Genomic DNA, 19,513 nt, shown 5'->3' with positions numbered 1-19,513 from the left:
CTTTCACCATGCCCAGATATGCTTTCACCATGCCCAGATATGCTTTCACCATGCCCAGATATGCTTTCACCATGCCCAGATATGCTTTCACCATGCCCAGATATGCCAGGGCAGTGGGAAGGGGATTATACGTTTATCATTATTGCCAAATGATGGGCTAACCCCCGCTCTAGCAGGGAAAATGGCCTTAAAATGGCTGTTGTGTTGCCAAATGATGCCACTATTATTATTGTTGTGAATATTATTATGAATCTTGATAAATGCTTTGTTACAATGTTATCATTCTTTTTATTTATTTTGTAAGTAGAATACCATGCCGTGGATGGACCTATTGGTTGCTCTATATACCTTACCATGGCGTGCGTTTAAAACATGGGAATTCTTCCAGATTATTTGTAGTTAATTAGCCTAATCAACTCAGGAGGCCATGACGATCATTTCGGTGTATCACACTCCACATCAGAAAGCTCCAGTAGAACTCCACAAAACACATGACACACCCACACACACATCTCTTCCATTTATAGTCGAAGGAGGCATTGATACCAAATGTGGTGATGGATTCCATGACTTTACTTGTACAGGGAGGCCTTGCCGTTTGCGGGGTATAGGCTCTTGAAAATCCCCGTGAACCGCAAATCTGAAATGTGAAATCTTTGGGGTAATGGGGAAACTGCATTTGCCAAACTGTAACTTTAATTAACATGTTTGTGCATTGTTTTAGTGCTAATTATTTTCATGAATAAAGGATTTGTTAAGAACATAAAATAAAGTACTTTTTTCTGTGTTAAGAACATCAAATAAAGTTTATTTTCTGGAGTTATTAAGATCATGAAACTTACCTTTAATAATAACGATGATAAACTTCAACCAATAATGCAATGGTGACGTTGATGGCGATGACAAATACGACTTGGATATTATGATGTTGGGAGTTTGAGGGGGTTATTGTATTGACGGCCCATATTAATTAGGTAAATAAACGTGGAAAATAGTATGATTAGGATTCGAGGTGGATAAATGATAATAAAGATAGGTAAATAATAAGGTGAGTGGATTCTCAGCTCTTTTTATGATGGAAATCACCCCAAACAAGGTATAAAGCCACTCGATGTATGGGGCTATGGGGAGGTTATAAAAAGATAAGTATAAAGCAAAACAAAATAAAGAAATAAAGGGAAAAAAAAGTAGCAGAAGTCAGGTAAAAAAAAAGGCTCTATCAACATGCAAGTCCAGGTTTTTCAACTATAAACTTTTACTGATTTATTTGACTGGATGAATCATAACAACCTGCATCAATTTATATGTGGAAAATAGTTTGCCAACCCGTGATTATTCGAGCACATCGACCGCAATCCGCAAATCTTGCCTCAATAAATTCATTGCGATCGAGCGAATCTGCGAAGGGGAAACCCACAAATGGCAAGGCCCTCCTGTAATTGGAAGTAAACCCCGGCCGAGACATACCAAAGGCTTGAAAAATGGTATGTTCTGCTTCCTTGCTTGACGCTCAGCATTTAAAAGGACAGAGCAGGGACAATCGTTCAAAAAACTTCTTCAAAACAAAACTTTTATTTTTCAAAACTTTTTTTTTCAAAACAAAAAAACTTTTCAAAGAACAGATTTTTTACTTCCTCAAAAACTCTTAGACTGTTCAGTGTTTTTCTCATCAGTATGTCCGTGTGTGTGTTTGTTTGTGAGTGGCAGCTCCATTACGAGCCTTACCACATGTGTGTATATGTATATGCACATTTAAAAGCTAGTAGGCCTGTAGTTAAGATGGACCTGTTGTCAACTCTTTTTTGTGTAATGCAGTGATGTTCCAAGACAAGGGAACGTAACCAAGGGCATACGATAAGTTGACCAGAGCAGCAAAAGGATGCACTTTATCAATCATGTATTTACATGAAATAAATGTTTCTAACATGGGATTACATTTGACCCCATTCCCAACAAAGTGTCAGAAAACTTATATTTCTGTTATTCAAAGATCAATCCTGCAGGTTAATGGAGAATCCTGAGAATGTTTGGACCAAGTCACTCGGCCATAATTGGTGAAAGACCAATTGCCATTACAGCTGGGAAAAAGGAAACCTCTTCAGATACATTATGACGACATACCATTATTATGCGGTTAACGTGCTTGTCACAAAATGTGGGAAATGATGAAACCAGTATTATTCTATGATAAAGGTGAATTACAGGAAGTATCGTATAAAACATCCAAAACAAGAGAGAATTGCTTTGCAATAAATGTCCCCTACCAGTCCCAACGAATGTTCTTGTTCCAAGACAAAAAGGCAAAACTCCGTGAAAATTGAACGAAACGCATCCAGAACTCAAACTTGTTCTGCAACTTATTATAATAAAGCCATGTACCAAGTTTCCGTTGAATATGTTAAAAGGGTATGGGAATAAGTCCTGAAAACCAAAAGTGGGACAGAGAGACAGATGGACAGACAGACGGAGAGCAAATTTATAGTCTCCTCTGGGTAGGGGACTAATAAAGAAGTAAATGCATTTGTGACATGTCGATGGTTTTCAAGGCCTCAAAATAAAAGTGGCACAACGTTTGTCGATTACAAAACTTTGTTTCAATTGCTTAATCAATGACGTCAAACATACAAAGCATGAATATGCATGAAAGCATGGTTTTATGTGTTGGTTTCAACACCACCAAGCACATACACCTTTGCACAAAATTAGCAGATAATTGTAAAGTCTAATCAAAACGTTTTCAGGCTGGAGAACATCCAGCAAAACATTGTCCTCAGCCGAACTTGATGCACTGAGTGAGCAAAGATAACTGACTTCATGAAGAAGGCAACCATTCGCTGGAGCAAACGTGCACACTCACTCGCACTCTATTAAATTGCACTATTTATCGTCATAGTGTACCATGCCCTATGCAGAGCGTTGGTGCTGCTGAAGCAGTTACAAAGCTACAATCCTGGACGCGTCGCCAATCCGACTCAGGAAGTCAGGGTAGGAATTTGGCCAGGGTGCCGGCGATAGCTCACCTCTTCTTCACGAAGGACACCATGGAATCTTTAATGTCCATCGACTAACACTGGTAAACAGGCCGCCCAGTGCAACGTCCATCCGAGGTACAGAACACACACTGATAAATCACCCTGCCTGTGAACGGGATGATAGTTTATAGCTGGGTCGCAATTCAAACTCTAGGCTAGACAGCTTAGAGGCGAGTGTGCATACCTCTAAGGCCATACTGCCAGCCCATTGCAATGCATTGCACTAGTCATACCCCTCAGACACTGATTTTGGTCATTAGGTGCACATTGTCTGAGTATTGTAGACACGTGTGCGGTTGACATCTTGGTGTGACACCTAAAGCTTAGGGAGAACCAAATAGAGCAGTGCATTCCATGAACCAACCTTCACAAAACACACGTGATCAAATCAATTTAACCTGTTAAGTATGCTTCACGATTGAAGTGTCACCGAAATGCCACACTTAGAACAATCAAATTTGAATCCGAAAGCGATATTATCAGGCGATATTATCAGGCAATAGCTGCAGGCCGTCCCTTTTAGTAATACATCGATGCCTGTCCAGTCCGTGTGAATTCAAGTGCGATGTAAAAAACAAAAACAAAGATAAAGTCATCCGTCATACTTCAAATATCAATAAAAAAGCAAAGAACAATCACAGGTAAAGCATCTTGTCAAATGGCACTCATTTGTAACATGGCCAAAAATACATTCCCTTACAACTGTGCTAATTGCAAAATAAATTCCCATCTCAAAAAGGCTTAGTGCAATCAATGCGGCCAGCTATTATATATAAGGTGCAATTTGAAATAAAAAGGTAATCCACAAAATCCCTCCCTAATAAGAAAACGTCTGGCACAAACAAAAGAGACAGCGTTTCACCTGCATCGACAGGCAAAAGGGAAAACGTCCATAAGATGCCAAAAGGTACATTAACCTTACTGACAGAGGCAGTGGCACATCAAGCAACCAGAATGTACATTTAAATTTGGAAAAAGCTATCCTTCGCAAACATCACCCCGCATCAAAAAGAATCGACTTTCGTGCAATATGCGCATTGGGTTCACTTTTATACAAAATAGACAAGCGGACATGGCTTGTTGGAAGTCTCACACACGACTCATTTGGAGGTTGTGCCTCGGCAAGATTACAAAGAGTGCGCATACAAATTTCAAGTCAAGGTCTTCCGAGTAGTTCGATGGTTAAAAAAAAAAAAGCTGAACCCAGATTTTATTTTCAAGGATGGAAGGTTTAAGATAAAATGATGAAAATAAGATTAAGATGTCATAAAACACAAACAATAGCGATCAACACCAAATGCAATTCGGAAAATGTTCGCGTTCTGCAATTATACATCCGCAAAAACATCCCAGCTATGTCCTCAAGTGAGCAGCACCGTCACAAAATCCAGCAGAAAATGGCAGCACTCATTTGGCAGCTGTTCGTAATGAAGCAGAAGCAGAGAGAAAATGAAGAAGTTTATCACAGGCACTTACGGTAGATGGTAAAGTACAGAGTAGAAAAAAAACAAAACCTCAAAAGCATGTGTACTTTCCAGTCCTGATGCAAAAGGTCCTACCCTTGATCAATCCTGTTTAATCCCACCCCTCCACCTCCAACCACAATGTCACCAATTCTCTTTTCCTTCACTTCCTCATTTAGTCTTGAGTTCAAAGGCATCATGCTCCTCATGTGCTGAGGGAGGAGGGCAGAGTGGGAGTGGAACAAGGAATACAAAAATGTGCGACTTCAATCGAGTTAGCTGGACCCCACGCACACGAAGCGAAAGGCGGGGTTAAGCAACAAGTTCACTTTTGTCCGTCCATCCGTCCACAAACGCCAATTTATGATCGAGGAACAACTCGATTTCAATTGAATGTTATATTTGGAACATGAATTGGAAAACGAACCTGCAAGTTAGCAGTACTTTGACTGTGAATTCATCCTGATCGCACATGCACAGACAGGAGTGAGATAATTATTTTACCCTCTCTGCCTGCCTGGTAATCAAAGGAAATTGACAAGGAGCTGATACTCCAGGTCGCCCGCGTTTTGGGGGGTATGAGGAATAGATATGTGTAATATGAAAGTTAAATCTTGAACGTTTTTTTGAAATATCGCATACACAAAACAAATTACTGAGATAGTTGCCATGGCAACATAATTCAGCCAATCACAGCCGTTATCTAAGCAGGTCGAGATAATATCATGATGAATATATGTCTGCAATATGAAAGCTTAATATTAACGGTTTTTTAAAATATCGCTATGCATGAAAGCATATGGACAGATGATCAGTCGGTCGGTCGGACGGAACTCATTTCACCATCCCCCGTCTCAGACCGTGCAGGTCAGCCAGGGCAGCGCTGCTGATTGATGACTTCAGTGTCCCAAACTAATCAAGATGGTACTAGCTCTGCCAGGCAGCCAGCAGTTCAGAAGTGAGGTTTGTTTGGCTAGGTAGTTTGAATGTGAGATCAATGGGGGGTGTGGGAGGGGGGTGGGGATCAGGCTTGAGGTGGTCGTTTTTTTTGTTTGTTTTTTTTGTATACAGAATCGAGGCTCGTGAAAGAGCTAATATTTATTTCACAAACAAATTAAACAGAAAAACAAAATATATAAAAAGAGGGAGCGGTAGACAAGATGGGGAGAGAAGGGGAAGCACACAAACACAACATTTGAGAGCAGGGACATCGGGAGATGTGTGGGAGGGAGAGGGCTTGGGGGGAGGAGGCGTGGGAAGGGGGGGGGGGGTGGGAGAAGTATAAAACACAAGGACACCAAGGACTTCCAGGACAGAAGTTGGTATTTCAAAAAAGTGGATTTGGGGTGAAATAAGCGGGGGTAGAAAAGATCAAGGTTTTGGATGGGGGAAGATAAGAGATGGTGGTGAACAGCTGTTTTAAAGACCTGGAGGGAGGAGTGGGATTGAAGAGAGTGAGGGAGTTTGTTCCAGAGGCGGGAGAAAAGAGGAATGAAGGAGTGAGGGTGATCAGAGAGGCTTGATTTTGGCAGTTTAACCATAGGAGGGTTGCAGGCAGATCTTGTGCGACCTGTAGAAATATTTGGGGGACAGAGCCCAGAGAGAGCTGGGGGGGGGGGGGCAAGGCCGGAGAGGAGTCGGTAGAAGACAGAAAGACCACCAACCTGCCTGCGGTGAGTGAGTGAAAGGCCCTTGGAGTTGGCTTCATCGCGGGAGATTCCAATGATTCTGAACGCTTTGGTTTCAACAGCGTGAAGACGAGCTAGGTGTGAGGCAGGAGCACCGGCCCAGAGGGGAGAGCAGTATTCCATTGAGCTGCGGATGAAAGCCTTGTATGTGGTGAGGAGCTCAGGTGTGCCAAGGAAGGACTTCGCACGACGGAGGATGCCCAGTCGGCGACTGGCTTTGGAGGCCAGATTTGAAATGTGGTTTTCCCAGGAAAGATCATGGCAGATAGTGAGACCCAAAAGCTTGAGTGACAGAACTTCTTGGAGAGGATTATTCAGAAAGTGGATGTCCAGTCGGTCTTTTCTGAGAGACATCGTAAGAGTGTGAGATTTGTCAGGATTGAAAGACATGTTCCACTTGTTTGCCCAGTCTGTGATTTTGTCCAGGTCTGCAGAGAGTGAGGAGGCTGCAGACAGCCGATCTGAGGGATGAGGAATGGAGCGACAGAGAGTAGAGTCATCAGCAAAGAGATAGAGAGGATTTTCAAGAGAGTCAGAGAGATCATTGATGAAGACCAGAAAAAGCACAGGGCCCAGAACAATGCCTTGGGGAACTCCAGCCTGAACAGGAAGAGGAGATGAGAGAAACCCATTCAGGGCCACACGTTGACTACGACTAGAGAGGAAGTCTGCCAGCCATGCGTGGAGATTTCCATGGATACCAAAGGAGGAGAGTTTGGTGAGCAGAGCGGGGTGCCAGACCGTATCGAAGGCACGTGATATGCCAAGGGAGACAGCTCTAATTTCCCGTTTGGCATTGAGGACCTCCATCCATTGTTGAGAAAGCAGAAGCAGCATGTCCAGAGTAGAGTGACCAGGTCTGAAACCAAATTGATGAATTGAGATGATGCAGAGGAGGAGGTTGGCTGTGTTATGTGTGCAGGAGACCAGATGGAAAGGAGACAGGGCGAGGAGGTTGGTAGGAGGATACAAGGTGTTGCACATGGGTGGGGATGGATGGTGTAATGGAGTAGTAATATTATAAGAGATTAGCAAGCAGGTGGTCAGAGTGGAAAGGTGGGAGGGAAGGATAGTTATGGCATGGTTTAAGAGCAGAGGTCAAAAGGTTATTAAGTGGGGGAAGTGTCGGGGAAACGTCGGGGAAGTGTCTGGGAAACGTTGCCGCAGAGTACAAGGAGAGGGTGACGGCCAGGTATGAGCAACTTGAGTGAAGAAGTGGAAGGTTTTCAGAAGGAGTGGAAGAAGTACAGAGAGGCATGTGAAGGGTTTGAAGAAGTGTTGTGTAGAAGGACGTCAGGAAAGGGTGCATCTTCGAGGGATAGAAACCAGACATAATTGACGGAGGACGTAGTGAAGGCAGTTGACGAGGAGGTTTGGAAGAGGAGAGAAGATCAAGGATAGAGGGGGGCAGCCGGATGCGGGGTTGTGACCTATGATGTTATATTTAATACTTCAATACAAATGGGTCACAGATCATGTGCATGCAATTTCAGATTTTTAGGATAAGGAATTCGATCAAAACATTTTTGGCTGGTGTACCACTTCACCTATGATGTCATCATTATCATGGTTTTGTTCCCCATTAGGAATACTTGACAATGTGCCAAGTTTCAAATTGTTCCATTCAGTGGTTTCTGAGAAATATTTTTTTAAATTATTTGCATTTAATCTAAGATTGCTGCCATACCACGTAACCAATGACGTCACAATTATAAAAACACATTCTGCATAGGTGTCACTCCCACCCTGAAAGTTTAGTCTCAGACACGTGGTCGCTGGGAAAAATGAGGTTTAGCCTGTACGGACAGACGGACAACCCAAAAACATAATGCTTCCGGCCACCTTCGGGGGCAAAGGCATAAAAAGTTATTGCAAAATATGAAACTAACCCTTGTAGAAAGCGGCTTTGAAGTGCACCGACGGGAGCAGCGACACAACCTTTTCTATGACTGTAGCGTCCTTCGCAGCCGCTGCATTGACGTTCCACACCTGTATTACATCATCACGCTCTCGAATGCTGACACTTACACCCACCACCTCATCATCTAGGAGGGGAGTTGAAGAAGTGTTGTGTAGAAGGACGTCAGGAAAGTGCATCTCTTACAAGAGAGGAAAGAAGGAAGGTACAACAACAACAACAACATTAACAAAAAAAAACCTCAAGCTAGATTTCTTCGAGAAATGTTACAGTTGGCATCACCTTTGCTGCAAGTTTCTGCAAACTGCTCTCCAATTGTAGCGAGGAGAAGTTCTTTCCACACCGCTTTCTGTAAGGACAAACAATTGATAAAAACTGCTTATTTCCTTCATTCCTGCAACAAAAAAACCCCCTAAAACACCAACAAAAGTGAAAGGGAGCAACAAAGTCACAAATCCGGAGATCAGCTGTTATTTGACAAAATAGCTCCTTAAGTTTCAGTGTCATTCTTTTTTTTTTTATCAAAAGATGACCGAACTGCATGCAAATGATCAACAAAGGGCAAAGTATTGCAAAAAGTCATCAATATCATATATTCCATGCGACTGCAAGATGCTCAACATATACTCAGTCAACGAAGTGCAGAAGCAGCAAACAGAACTTATTACCGTGGAATCTTTTGTGCATTTCATCTTCCAAATTCCTCCGCCACGGTTGCTGGGGTCTTCCCTGTCCCAAGGAGAAAGAAAAAACAAAAACATAATGGGTTAAAAAAGTGGCATTTCAACAAAAAATTGTTTTTGTCAAAGTTCCTCTCATGCTTACAGGCACAAGATATTACTGATAAAGCAGGTTGCTATGAAAATCATGCAAAAGGTCAGCCTCTCTGAGGAATATCCAACTGAAGTGTACTTTATGTTCAGCTTTCAGGTTAGAGACTCTCCTGTAAAGGTGCTTGCACATCCGAGAAATATTTATTTTTTATTTTTTAAACACCCACCTATTTGACAACACCCATATACAACATGTCACACTCTCCTCTAAGCTGTTGAGCCTGGGTTCAAATCTCAACACAGCTATATAAAGTGTCATCCCAGTGTTTCATCAATGTGCGTGCCCGTCCCTTTAATAGACATCAAACCAGACGTCCCTTCTACCAGCATTAGTTGGTGGACGTTAAAGAGATCCCATGGTGTCCTTCACGAAGAGCAAGGGAGGAAATTCAGACATCCTGAACAAATTCAAAACTTTCCTGCATTAACCTTAGTCGAATGTCAGGCCTGGCTAGCGGGTTCGTGAAAGACTTAGGCCAAATTTCCTCTGGCCAAACCCACAATAATGTGACCGTTAAAGAAGAAGATTTACAACAATGTGTTAACATTTCTTTCAGAAGATAAAAAAACGAATTAAGTTGGGAGCTTCCACTGCATTTTTGATGGGAATGAAGATAAACGTCAAGTATTACGACTCATAATTGAGCTGGCCCATCACCAAGCAATGATGGCAAATCCACTGAAAGGTGCAGCGACATTCTCTCTGCTGGAGAAATATCTGGATTCATTTCTCAATCTGGAGAAAATAAACAACTAGTCATCTTCCAGAACCATGTCTTGCAGTTCAAGAAAGATGCATATTCTCACTCTGTCCTCCATGAGGACGGGCAGCAAACGCCCCAATTTGTTTCTGTGGTCAGCCTCTGGGAAAAGTACAGTGTCCAAAACTCCTGGGCTGTTCAGCTATAACCTATCTTGTGTAGAACATATCCATTAGTCTATCTTCCAAACATGGAGATTGCCTCTCTATTCTCCACAGGGCCAAGACCTTCAGGGCCAACCCAGTGTGTGCTTTAGAACCATGTTCAAAGTCTTTATCTGGAGTGTCATTCAATATGGCTTCTATAACGAACTTTAACTTCCCATATTTCCACCCTTGAATCCCTGGACTCGAAGTCCATCAACATCCATGCAATCTCACATCAGAAAAGTCGGCAGTGTTTTCATCCACTACATCTATTCTGGTCCAGCTCCACCCAACCCACCTCCCCATCTGGCCTCTCTGCCTAGCCTCCAGATCACACCTATTCTGTCAGATACTCAGATAGCCTTTCCTTATTACCTACTCAAATCTAAACTCAACACTCACCTCCATTCTTGCCTGTGAAACAACTGCTTTCCCGAGTCTGTTGTTGCGAGCTTTTCCATGCAGGATTAAATGTGCTGAGCACTATCTACCACCACATTTTGTTTCCCATTTCCATAATTCCTTTCCATGTGCCATGGTGCATCCATTTGGTGTTGTCCCATTGCAGCTTTTTCCCTTTGCCCCATTTTGTCTGTTGATTCACTTCCTCCTGTTGGTCTTCTCTTTCACAAGCCTCGATAACTGTAGAGAATTTTTTTTTAAAGAATATATATGTATATTGAAGGAACTGCGCTCCAACGCGAGTCGAAAGAATTGACGCGACCAAAGACGGAATTCGTCCGAGTTGCTTTATTGAAACAAAACAGCTCAGGTATTCTGACAAGCCCGTTTATCGGGCAGCAATATATATACACATTTATGTCGGGAAGTTTGCCCGGCAAAAGCTATACCGGGCATGCCCGGGTGTCAAGGGCGAGCCTTGGAAAGGCGAGTCTGGACCTGCCCGGGCGTGTTTGGCTGCGGCCTGGCAAGTCGAGGCTGGGCGTGCCCGGGCGCTCTGGACGAGCCCTGGAAAGGCGATAGCGGGCATGCCCGGACGCTCTGGGCGAGCCCTGGAAAGGCGATAGCGGGCATGCCTGGACGCTCTGGGCGAGCCCTGAAAAGGCGATAGCGGGCATGCCCGGACGCTCTGGGCGAGCCCTGGAAAGGCGAGAGCGGGCATGCCCGGGAAAGACGAGACCGGGCGTGCCCGGGAGGTTCGGGCGTGCCTGGGAACAGTGAGTGCCCGGGAGAGGCGCGTCTGGCCGTGTTCTGGCCGGTGCAAGGCGATTGTGTGCATCCAGCGGTAACCGCTACAATATATACAAATATATACGTATATATATATATATACGTATATATATACGTATACCGGAGCCCTGGTGTTGGGCAAGCGGCTAGGGTGAGGGCTTAGGATCCTAGGATCCTGGGTTCGAATCCCGGTCAATCGCTGAATTAACGCCAGGGGGGTTGACTCAGCCTGTCATCCTTCCGAGGTCGGCAAATTGAGTACCAGTTCACTGGTAATTCCCTGTTTGTCGTAAAAAAGGCGACAAAAAGGGTTGGCGTCAGGAAGGGCATCCGGCCGTAAAACATTGCTTCAAAAAGGGGACCAAAAAACAACAACAACCACGGTCCCCGAAAAAGGCCAACCCCCGCTTGCGGGGGAAAATGGCCTCTAAAGGTGGTTATATATATATATATATATACAGTGCATATCAAAAAAAAAGGTAATCCAAATTCAAGGGGTTAATATGCAAAGGTTATTAATTTTGATAATTTAAATGTGGTTGACTAATTAAGAGGAGATCCTTCCTTAGCTTTCCATTGATACCTTCCATGCATCATTGCTGTCACACATGACCGAGTACATGTTCATTGAAAATGACAAGTTCAAATCGCATTTTTACAAGTTTGGCTAATCGATGCAAGTCAGGATAATTGGTGCAAAATGAATGTCAGATGTGAACTTTTCTCAGGAATGATTGGACTTTATGCACCCACACCTTCAACATGTCCACCTCCCCTTTCAACACAAAGCTCACAGCGGCGGAGCATGCCCTGAACTGCTCGTCTCACCATAGCCGGGTCATTGCGCAAAGCATCCACTTCTTGTCGAATACGCCCTGCAATTCGTCAAGATCACGGGGAGGATTTACGAACACCTTGTTCTTTAAATGTCCCCAAAGGAAATAATCACATGGTGTGAGTTAAGGTGATCTTGTCGGCCATTCCACTGCATGGTTGAGGGCGATGACTCGGTCTCCAAAGAGTTCCCTCAGTCGATCTCGGACAGCGATAAGACGATGTGCTGGGGCACCGTCTTGGGCCCAACAGAGATATCTGGAAACACCACGAACCTGTCGCTCAAAGTTCTCATCCAGCTGTGGTGAAACTTCATCATTGATCATCTGCAGATACCTGTTACCATTGACATTCCTTTGAAAGAAAATTGGTCCGATCACCTGACCACTTCCACAAAGTCCCAACCAAACAGTCCACTTTTGTCGATTCATGTTGGTGTCAAAATTAAATTCCGGGGGTTGTCCTGTCGGTGCATGTTCAAGAACATTATGGGTATTGACCTTGCCGTCCATGGCGAAAGCAGCTTCGTCGCCGATAACGAGATACCGCAGGAAATTGACATCTGCTTCGCAACGTGCTATCAACCATCTGGGAAGCACCAGCCTCCTGGCAAAATCCCCTGGCGTAAGTTGATGCCGGATGTGAATCTGATATGGATGTTGGTGGGGGTCCAGTCTTGTGATTCGGTTGAATGTTGCCGAAGGCAATCCCATCCCATTTCGTCTTGCGCTGGTATCCCGAGGATGCTCCAAAACTTTCTGCCTTTCTGCTGCAATGTTCACTTCCGATCGCCCAGTGCGCCTCCTACCAGAATTCTCCTTGTTGCGGTTGAGGCTAGTGCCATGCTCTTGGTATTTTCTAACATTCGCCCAGATGGTTTTGGCTGGTGGAGGCTCCCATTCTGAGAAACGTTCCCTGAACGCATCACAAGTTCGCTGCAAACTTCCAGTTTGGTGAAAGGTTGTAACCACGAAGGTCCGCTGTTCAGTCGTAAGTTGAACCATCTTTTCAATGACTCAGACTGTCTCTAAACCCATACACTGTAGGCCCATCTTAAATACCCATCTTAAACAAAGGATGATGCAACCGACGATTACCAGACCAGCTTAACAATTTTACATAATCAACTTGGCAGTGAACAAGTAATGCGTCCATTTAAAACTGTCTTGCACCGATTAGCCAAACTTGTAAAAATGCGATTTGAACTTGTCATTTTCAATGAACATGTACTCGGTCATGTGTGACAGCAATGATGCATGAAAGGCATCAATGGAAAGCCGAGGATCTCCTCATAATTGGTAAACCACATGTAAATTGTCAAACTAAATAACCTTTGCATATTAGCCCCTTGAATTCGGATTACCTTTTTTTTGATACGCACTATATATTAGTGCGTATCCCGGTGTGTACCCCGGTTTAGAATAGGTACACCGTATCCCTGCGCATCGTAAGAGGTGACGAAGGTGTTGGCGCCAGGAAGGGCATCCGGCCATAAAAACATTGCCTCAAACAGGGAACCACGATTGTCATGGGGCCCGCAAGGCTAACCCCCGCTCTAGCGGGGAAAAATGGCCTTAAAACGATCATTCATTCATTCATTCATTATATATATATATATATATATATATATATATATATATATATATATATATATATATATATATATATAAATATATATAATATATATAAATATATATAATATATATATAAATATATATAAATAAATATATAAATAAATATATAAATAAATAAATATATAAATATATAAATATATAAATAAACATATATATATATATATATATATATATATATATATATATATAGATATATATATATATATATATATATATATATATATATATATATATATATATATATATATACAGTGGAACCTTGACTTACGAGTGCCCCAACTTACGAGTTTTTCGAGATACGAGCCGTCGCTCGGGCGGTTTATTGCTTTGAGATGCGAGCCGAGATCCGAGTTACGAGCTTTCGCCACCCGGTCACGTGGTTATCTTGCCGTTCAAGTACAGTATCTCTGTCGTATAGCGCTGCATTTTAGTTTTCGCATTTCGGTTATTTTGAGTTTACGCCGCCAGGTGGGTTCCGGTCACGTGGTTATCTTGCCGTGCACGTACAGTATCTCTGTCGTATAGCGCTGCATTTTAGTTTTCGCATTTCGGTTATTTTGAGTTTACGCCGCCAGGTGGGTTCCGGTCACGTGGTTATCTTGCCGTGCACGTACAGTATCTCTGTCGTATAGCGCTGCATTTTTGTTTTCGCATTTTGGTTATTTGGGAAAATTTCATGTTCATGTCGAACATTTCATGTTCATGTTCATGTTTTCATGTTCATGTTCATGCCATGCCATGCCAGGCCACAACTTGTTCAGAGTGCCGGCGATAGCTCGCCTTCTCTTTGTGGAAAACACGGTGAGATCCTTAACATCCAACAACTAATGGGACGCAAACGGGGCGCCCAGTTTAGCGGTACACACATTGATGAATCACCCTGCCTGTGATTCACCCATGACAGGTTATAGCTGGGTCGGGATTCAAACCCAGGCTGGACAGTTTAGACTTTAGAGTCAAGTGTGCGTACCTCCAGTCCAGGCCATCCTGCCAACTTGTATGCTGCATACAGGTGAAATATAAAGCGCGAGATATTTTTATATATACTGTATATTTAAAAAAAAATTGGTGTGGTTTTTGGCGGGCTGGAACGGATTAATAGCATTTCAATGGGGAAATTTGATTTGAGAAACGAGCAATTTGAGTTACGAGCTCGGTCACGGAACGAATTAAACTCGTAAGTCAAGGTTCCACTGCATATATATATATATATATAAATATATATATATATATATATATATATACATATATATATACATATAGCAATACCCCGTTTCATGCCATTTCGACCTACGTCAAATCCGACCTGACGCCACTCTTCTCGAGTAAATTTCAGTTCAGCGAACGTCATTATGTGCGACTTTACGTCACTCCTACATCATAATACCAATGCATACCAATACGAACGCATACCAACGAGCCAGCTGCTGATACAGGAGAGGGCAAAGTCTTTGTTCCAGGATCTTCTGAAGAAGTACCTGGAGGATAAGGACACAACCTTCGTTGCAAGCTCTGGATGGTTTGCACGCTTTAAACGGCGCTTCAGCTTGCACAACGTCAAGATTCAGGGTGAAGCCGCAGCTGCCGACACCGTAGCCGCCGAGGAATTTCCTGCCACATTGAAGAAGATCATTGAGGATGAGGGATTCTTGCCCGAGCAGATCTTCAACGTCGACGAAACGGGCCATTTTTGGAAGAGGATGCCCGACAGATCCTTTATCTCGGAGGAGGACAAGACCATGCCAGGCTACAAAGTCGCGAAGGAGCGGCTAACGCTAATGCTTAGGGGTAATTGCACCGGCGACTTCAAGCTGAAGCCGCTCTTGGTGTATCATGCGGCGAACCCCCGGGCACTTAAGAACATCCCGAAGGCGTCTCTTCCCGTCATTTGGATGAATAATATGAAGGCATGGGTAACCGTCATAATTTTGGAAGAATGGATCATCAATCATTTCATCCCGGCTGTCAAGAGCTATTGGCGAGAGAAGAAAATTCAATTTAAATTGCTGCTGATTTTGGATAATGCACCTGGCCATTCCACTAACCTCGGTGATTTCGACCCCAATGCGAAGGTGGTGTACTTGCCACCCAACACCACATCGCACCAGGGTGTGATAGCGCCGCCGCACTCTTCGTCAGGCTGTCGATGCAACGTCGGAGGAGGAAGGCATCAACATCCGGCAGTTTTGGAAAAACTACAACATCTACCAGGCAGTGCTTATGGAAATGGTCAATTTCGGGGAAACTGCGGGGAAAAATGGCCTCTAAAGGTGGTTTTTTTTATTTATTTTTATGGAACCAATTAATGTCGTAGGCCGGGGTATTGCTGTGTATGTGTGTGTGTGTGTGTGTGTGTGTGTGTGTGTGTGTGTGTGTGTGTGTATGTATGTATGTATATATGTATATATATATATATATATATCTATATATATATATCTATATATATATATATATATATATCTATATATATATATCTATATATATCTATATATATATATATATATATCTATATATATATCTATATATATATCTATATATATCTATATATATCTATATATATCTATATACATATATATATATATATATATATATATATATATATATATATATATATATACACACACACACACACATATATATATATATATATATATATATATATATATATATATATATATATATATATATATATATATATATATATATATATATATAGTTACGGTTTTTAGAACCTTCACCTTGTAAATTTTAGTAAATGTTCCCTTATAAATGATCCCCTGTAAATATCCCCATTAATTGGCTTTATTAAAGATCGCACCCTAGTTAGTCCATGTACAACACGTAGAGAACCATAGGACCTCTCTGTAGTTATCTCATTATTATGTGTTTTAGTTAAGGATCTGTTCCCAATAGTTGAATCTGCGTTGCATCAATCAAATAAGATAAGCCCCTTCAATTTCCCCAATCGCCTCTCCCGCTCTTCAAAGTGCAGTAGCGGTAGGGCAGCGTTCGCTGCCGTTTGCCTTGGGCTGTTTGCTGGCACCAAGCCGCCATTACGCACGCGGTCTCAAGCCGAGGAAAAAGGGTGCGGAACACCAGAACAAGGTGTGGCACGTCAACTCACCATCAGAGGTGGAGCCAGCGAGCCCTTGCCGGCCAACCAGCGCTCAGGTGAGCCGACCGGTAGGCGTGCCATCGGCTTGATACAAGAACGGACAATAAAAGCGGCTGCGAGGGACTCCTTGAGCAGAGGATGTGAGAAGGAGATCAGATGAGGTGAGAAGGAGATCAGATGAGTGAGAGGGAGATGAGTGCGAAGGATCGTGAGGCAGAAGAGTGGGTCCGCTGACATCACGCGATCTATTCACATTGTCAGCGCGCGTGAAAATATACGTGCACCTGCTGCCGGGTTTTGCCTAAAGCCCGGAGCGTGGACCGGAGCGTGGACTGGAGCCAACCTCGACGCTGTGCATTTGCCCGGACCTTCCTGCCCTGCCGTTTGCCTGGACCTTCTCCTCCTTCCAGCCATTCCTTCCTGCTGTGGAAGTATAAAAATATGTTTTCTTATCCATGTAAGGATAGAATGTGTTTTTCCTATGTAACGCATGTGGATTGGAACTTAGATGGGGAAGCACCATCTGTGGAATGGTTTCTGTTACGGAGTGAATTCCTCCACGGGCGAGGTCATGACCTCTCCCATAAACTGGAATGAAGTGTTCTGTGGTTCTCAGCGATAAGCACCTGTTCCGGGGCTTAAGGGCTTTTAAAATAGGGAACAGATGCCTCGGGGCGCCTCGATGTCTGGGGCTTTAGGCCTTGGGCTGACCTCTGCATGCCAATGTCCTGAGATCAAAGGAGCTCTTTGCTACTTAAGCACCAATGCTCCGAGAGAAGAGAGAGTTCAACTGATCGAGGAACGGAGAAGAACTGGACTGGGAATCCTCGGAGGAAGCAGGAGCGAGAGAGAGCAGAATGTCGAGTTATGTGGTTATTTTATTGTAATGTATAACTATATCTTCATGAAACTGTTCGTTGCAAGAGATTAATAAATTTATATTTAACTTGAGTGAGTCTTCTAGAGTTTTTGGCTGAGATGCATCCAAAAGAGGTCACAAACAAAGTTCTTTAACACTGCCATTCCCTGTTCGTGTGAGTCTGTTTGTTTTGTCCGGGGTTGTAATATAAGACTGTTTTAAGGTTGCCCTGTGTATCTGCTTCTTCCTCTTCCTGTACAGTCTTACCTTTCGTTTCTTCCTTGGTTTTGGTTTTGTGGATAGTGCATAAACCTGTGTTATTTCTTACCCTTTTGGTTTCATTCTCCCCCGATCGCTTTAGTCCTTTCCCGATTGAGTACCTGTGGCACGATTCGGCCAACCGCTATAGTCGGGTTTAGTCTCTTGTTAACGGCCCGAGTCGCAGCTCGCTTCGCTCGGCGCAATCCAATCACGCTGCGGCCCGGGTGGGAGTATTTCCTCGCTTACGGCCAGTGGTGGTAATTAGGTAGTAAAATGGGTTGGGCTTACACCCCTACTCACCACCGACCGGAAGCGACGTCATACCCCCAGGACCGGTCGGACGGCCAGCTTAACAGGACAAGGGGATTAACCCCCCTTGCTAACGGGAGTGCCGTCCCCCCGGATCCGTAACAATATATACACACGCAGTCACATGAAAAAGTAAGTACACCCCATGTAAAGTTTTGACTTTTTCAACATATTTCAACATACAGCTATTTGATCTTCATTTCAACAATATTGACAGATAAAGGTGATATAATAAAACAAATATCATGAAACATTTACATTTTGTAGTCCATTGTATAATTTAAATGAACATAAATGCAAATTTCGCATGTGGAAAAAGTAAGTACACCCTTACACTTGGCACTACTTCAAATACCTAAAATTACAATCATGTGCACCAGTTCAGATGCAAATGATTAGAACATCGTTGGAGAGGATCTTGGAGGAACCTGTCTTATTTAAACCTCAGACATTTCGTTTGGTTTGCTCTTTGTTGTTGAAGTGTGCGGCTTCACCATGTCTAGATCAAAAGAGCTCTCTGAGGCCTTCAGAAAGAAGGTTATAGATGCCTACGAGTCTGGGAAGGGATTTAAAAAGATCTCCAAACAATTTGAAATCAATCATTCGAATGTCCGGAAGATCATCTACAAGTGGAGAAGATTCCAAACAACTGCCAACTTGTTCAGGCCAGGCCGCCCCAGCAAGTTCAGCCCGAGAGCAGACCGCAAGATGCTGAAAGAAGTCTCTAAGAACCTCAGAATGTCATCACAGGACCTACAGGTAGCTCATGCCACTGTTGATGTCAAAGTGCACGAGTCTACCATTAGAAAGAGGACCACAAATTTGATCTACATGGGAGTTGTGCCAGGAGGAAACCTTTGCTGTCCAGAAAGAACATCAGGGCAAGACTTATGTTTGCCAATGAACACCGCGGCAAAGACCCACACTTCTGGAACAATGTGCTCTGGACAGATGAGTCAAAGGAAGAGCTATTTGGCCACAGTACCAGAAGACATGTTTGGCAAAAAACAAAGACAGCATTTGACCACAAGAACCTGATACCAACTGTAAAGCATGGTGGAGGAAATATTATGGTTTGGGGCAGCTTTACTGCATCAGGGCCTGGGCAGCTCACCATCATATAATCCACTATGAATTCTTCATTGTGCCAGAGGGTGCTTGAGGATAATGTGAGGCCATCTGTCGGAAAGTTGAAGCTCAACTGAAGGTGGACCTTGCAACATGACAATGACCCTAAACATACCAGTAAATCCACCAAGGAATGGCTGAAAAGAAAGAAATGAAGGGTTCTGGAATGGCCAAGTCAAAGCCCAGATCTAAATCCCATCGAGATGTTGTGGGGGGATTTGAAACGAGCTGTGCATGCAAGAAACCCCTCAAACATCGCACAGCTGAAATAATTATTCTGCATGGAGAAGTTGGCAAAAATTTCTCCCAGTCGATGTCAGAGACTGGTAGACAGTTATAAG

The 19,513-nt window shown here is 43.3% G+C and overlaps 1 protein-coding gene across 1 annotated transcript in view; it reads right to left on the bottom strand.

The window, feature by feature from the left end:
* Positions 1–1,543: 1,543 nt before the first annotated feature.
* Positions 1,544–19,513, bottom strand: part of EIF4E3 (eukaryotic translation initiation factor 4E family member 3) — an 82,420-nt gene continuing 64,450 nt past the window's right edge. Inside the window, exons 4-7 of the mRNA XM_068131453.2 lie at positions 8,770–8,830; positions 8,384–8,450; positions 8,073–8,228; positions 1,544–4,707 (exon numbers count right to left, since the gene is read on the bottom strand). Of these exons, the coding sequence (XP_067987554.2) occupies positions 4,667–4,707; positions 8,073–8,228; positions 8,384–8,450; positions 8,770–8,830 (325 nt within the window). The 3' untranslated portion in view covers positions 1,544–4,666. The remainder of the gene's footprint in view (positions 4,708–8,072; positions 8,229–8,383; positions 8,451–8,769; positions 8,831–19,513) is intronic.

The sequence above is a fragment of the Myxine glutinosa genome, chromosome 11 (genome assembly GCF_964187855.1).
Source record: "Myxine glutinosa chromosome 11, kmMyxGlut1.1, whole genome shotgun sequence".
NCBI lineage: Eukaryota > Metazoa > Chordata > Myxini > Myxiniformes > Myxinidae > Myxine > Myxine glutinosa.
This window is presented reverse-complemented; position numbering and strand designations above follow the sequence as displayed.